The following is a 4,079-nucleotide window of genomic DNA, read 5'->3' as shown; positions in this document are numbered from 1 at the left end:
GTGTGCTCGAGAGCGTACGGCGGGTCATGACGCTTGGGAATGGGAATCGCCTTGATGGGCCCGGCTGCCCCCCGCATATTCCACAGGCCCGCCCCACGGAAATGAGACATGCGAGGGCAAGCGAGGGAACACGTAAGAATGCTCTTTTTGGGGGGTTCAGTGTTTTTTTGTGCTCCATCTCTTTTTTGCTCTTGCGTTTGTCACACGCACTCCAAACGCGTTTTTTGGGAATGTTTGGCGCGAAATGTGCTGAAGTGTGGATGACGTTTAGTCCGAGAAATCTGCTGCCCAACAATGTTTCCATTGCTTTTCGGAGGCATCAGCGGATTGAACCTCAATATCACTTGCTTGGTTGATTAGGATTCTCTGCGTGTGACGTGCACGCCACTGCTGCTGTTGCTCGTGATCATTTCTTCTTCTCGGCGAATGGGCGGAGGGCGTTGGAGGCGCAAGCATCGCGGGTGATGGGCGATGTGCCTTTGACGAGGGATGCGCTTCTTCACCACGAATGGTTTTACTTTCAGAAACGATCTGCATCACTGAGCAGAGGGTGTTGGGAGGTTTTGCAAGGGTGTTTTAGGACATCACGTATGGATTGCCTTGGTATGTTTGTGGGTTGTTCATCATGATGGCGCTTGTGAATTCACAAAGGCGGACCGCGCAAACTGGACTTGTTGGCCGCGACGATAACTCGGCGTGAGAAGGGATTACCGGAATATTGAGAGCGATTTGCTGCATGTTGTTCTTTCTGGCCTGTTGGCTAGTTTCTCAGCGTCCTGTGCTGGGTGGAGAAGGCAGTTTCTGCACTTGCAGCTAACTCCTTAATTCCCATCCTGAAATGGAAGGACGACGTTTTTTTGGTGCCATGATAGGAACCATCGTTACGTTGGGCCCCTTTTGTATTTTATGATCCGCTGGGGCTGCTGAATGGAATAAATCCATTTCCACACTGCCCTTGGTTTGTTTATTGGTGTGTTATTGTGAGTGAATCTCAAGTGCAGTGTGCTTGGTGCCCTTTCTCCCTGCGGACAAAGACTCGGTAGAACTTGTGCTCGACTGTTGCCTTCAATTCATTTTTTTTTTTTTTTGGTACTTCAGTGCTCTGAAATCGCGACACAAATTTTTATTTCATGAGGCGCTTATTAGAGAGTGCAGGAGCCGCAGTGTATGCTGTTTTCTTGTGGATGAGCACTGTTTCTGTGCGATTGGCCGTCTACAACGCCAAAGGCATGCCTTAACAGATGATTGTCCTTATGTGGCTGTTTCCGTTCTTGCTTGCCGTGGCCGATCGAGTGGTGAAAGTTTAACCAGTGCGGCGGGGTTTCATGAAGGATTCATGACGAGAATGGATTTGACACAGAGGACTGTTTTGTTTGGACAAGTTCAATTCGTACATGGCCGTTTGCGATGAAGACTTTAAAAAAAGGTCCATGCTGGAGTGGACTTTTCATTACGGGCTTTATGACTGTATTGGTGGTGCATGTTTCTGAGCTGGCTCTTAATACCCTGTTGAAGGATTATCGGGGTGCGGGTATTCCTTTTGAACATCGGGGTGCATTTGTGAATGACGGTCTTTTATTGACGCGACACAAGGGCGCAGAGCAGGTGTCGGTGACATATAAAAGGGTTTCAGGACTTTGTTTGAGCATTTTATTTGTGTGGGTGACAAAAAGAGAAGACAGAAATACATAAGCAAGGAGGCGGGGATTCATCACGAAACAGACGGAAGGGAAGGAATCTGTCAACGCATCGCGCTGCTTTTTTATTTTATCGTTTGTGGATTGACTTTGTTTATGTGGAAGAGGGTACGTGCGAGCGGCAACTGCGCACCCGTGTGGATGTGATGGTGGTGAGGGAAACGGCATTTCTTTCCGGGATCACGGGTGAAAACGTGGCTTCGCGGTGCTGTGGGCATGGATGACTGACGAGGGGCCCTGGCTCAGCCGGCCACCTCAACGTGGTGCCAGGGACTAGTACTCTTACTAGAGAGGAAGCTAAGCGCCTGCTGTTCATGCTTCAAACCCGATGAGTAGTTGTTACTTAGTTTTACGGGTCGGAAGGGCAGATGTTGGAGCCATTCTATAGTGGCTGCCCGCAGAGTAAGGTTATCCTTGCCACTGAATTCCTTCGTACGCTTACCAGAGCTGCACAATTGAGGTGTATTTACTACGACTGGTAAGAGAAAAAAAAAAAAACTGACGAGGGGGAACGGATGTAATGAGTTTGGGTGCACACATTCGTAGGGAAAGACTGTCATGCATTTTTTTTTTGCGGGCGTTTATCCGTTGTTTTTTCCCTTTGATTAGGAGGGCGACAACGCTCTGCGACAACAATTTTCATTCATGCGAGGATTCATTCCCAATGGTGCTGATGGAAGCGTAATGCGGCCAGACGATAACAATAAAAACGACCGTGAGGGTGGTGCGAGCACCCGAAGGGGAGACGACATGAACGGAGGTGGGCGGACGGCAGTATCGGAAGCTTTGACGGAAGAGGGTACGTAAAATAAAGGGAGATAAAATGAGGTTGGCGGTGCTGCTGTGCGAAATGCGAGGGAAGAAAAACAAGTGCTTTCTGACATGTCGGTGAGTGTGCCACGGCCACCGATGAGTTCTCAGGGAGAGGGACAGGAGGGAGGGAGACGGAGACTGTGCGCATCGACTGCGGCGTGTGGTGCCACAGGATGCAATTGCCATTGTGAAGGGTGCGACGGCCGTCATGCGTGCAGCAGAGCGTCATCTGCAACCTTTTGCCTGCAGAGCCTGCAAGTGCTGCGAGGAGGTGCAGGCGACCTCTCATCATTGGGGCTGCTGAGGCCGTTTTTCCTTTTTGCTCAGCGGGAGAAGCAACTCTTCGTGCAGGCGATGTGCTGGTCTGCATGGATGCTCCCAACGGGGCATAACGTCGCCGTGCCGTTGCAGTGCAACTCTCTTTTTCCTCGCTGCACACGTGGCTCCCCGTCGCTTGCCTTATTTGCAGCGCCATGGCCTGCGGTCTCCCATTGGGAGGCTGCTCACTTTTTTTCTTAATTTCTGTGTGCGTGCTGTTGAGGGGTACTGTAGAATATTGACTGATTGGATGGTGATGTTGTGGTTCGCTTTGAGTGGTGGCGGTGTGTACTGCTGTTGTGCTGCCTTTCTTCCGCTGTTGTCTGTTGCTCCTTATGAAGAAGGAAGTTACTACCAAACGCCAATCGCTACTGTGAAATTGTAAGGCACTGAAAGGACCAACAGCACACACACATATATGCTCTCACGTGTTGCTGCTGTAATGGCAACCCGCACACACAACCGTCGCCGCGTGACCGGATCCAGCGGAAGGAGGAGGGAAGGAAGAGAGAGTGAGTCGCAGAGGCCCAACATGTCCCGGCGTGTGTTTGCTTCCGCGGTGCTGCTGCTCCTCCTTTTCGTGATGATGTGCGGCGCCGCTGGGTCAGTGCAGGCCCAAAACTATGGAACGAGAGTGGGCGATTCCTATGGAAGACACATTTTGAAGCGGTCGCCAAGGGAGTATCCAGTCGCAAACACAGCGGCCGCTGGCCACATTTTCCGCAATCCCCATCTTGTGAATTTGGGCTGGATGCTCCTGGCCATTGTTGGAGCTCAGTTCAATGGATCTGTGGGGAGCGGGAGTGCGTCCATGCAGTTGATGGCACAGATCAGCGTTGATGATGGGAGGACGTGGCAGTCGTACGCGGGACCAGAAGATCGTGACGCTTTTGCTGCAAGCCCTTACTGGTTGCCGTTTCCGTCGTCTTTTGGACCCTTCGAACCGCTTTTTGCATTTGTGGAGGGCTACGACTTACGGACTGGGGCCATGATTCGTTTTGCCGATGAGTGGGGGGGAAGTGGGTTGGAGTCTGTTATCCATTTTCTGGAGTCGGGGCCTGGACGAAGCGGAGGTTTTTCGATGAGTTCCTTCTCTATGAGCATTCGCCCTCCTTATCCCTATGAATCCGACGAATTGATTGGCTTCCTCAACGATGCCAGCACTCCCATCACGAGAATGACGGATGGCACGCTCGTGTTTCCCGTGCAGTTTCTGGAATTTGGAGGGAAAACCGCGTCCACAGTCATGTA

At 51.3% G+C, this 4,079-nt stretch overlaps 3 protein-coding genes across 3 annotated transcripts, besides 2 other annotated features; 2 read left to right on the top strand and 1 right to left on the bottom strand.

The window, feature by feature from the left end:
* Window positions 1-4,079: a sequence feature (areas not merged during assembly with more than two copies in the genome that could not be assigned to a particular haplotype).
* On the top strand, window positions 27-356 carry Tc00.1047053506665.10 (uncharacterized protein; the record flags this gene model as incomplete). Its single annotated transcript, XM_798137.1, has 1 exon — window positions 27-356. The coding sequence occupies one exon, from the start codon at window positions 27-29 to the stop codon at window positions 354-356; it is 330 nt and encodes a 109-aa protein (XP_803230.1).
* Window positions 1,933-2,194: a mobile genetic element.
* Window positions 2,353-2,985, bottom strand: Tc00.1047053506665.20 (uncharacterized protein; the record flags this gene model as incomplete). Its single annotated transcript, XM_798138.1, has 1 exon — window positions 2,353-2,985. The coding sequence occupies one exon, from the start codon at window positions 2,983-2,985 to the stop codon at window positions 2,353-2,355; it is 633 nt and encodes a 210-aa protein (XP_803231.1).
* Window positions 3,247-4,079, top strand: Tc00.1047053506665.30 (trans-sialidase, putative; the record flags this gene model as incomplete). The annotated part of the gene is made up of 1 exon (XM_798139.1): window positions 3,247-4,079. A coding segment is annotated over one exon (833 nt), but the record flags the coding sequence as incomplete, so codon positions are not given.

This window comes from Trypanosoma cruzi, genomic scaffold, assembly GCF_000209065.1.
Source record: "Trypanosoma cruzi strain CL Brener 1047053517139 genomic scaffold, whole genome shotgun sequence".
Taxonomy (NCBI): domain Eukaryota; phylum Euglenozoa; class Kinetoplastea; order Trypanosomatida; family Trypanosomatidae; genus Trypanosoma; species Trypanosoma cruzi.
The sequence above is the reverse complement of the archived record's forward strand: the minus strand, read 5'-3'. Positions and strand labels throughout refer to the sequence as shown.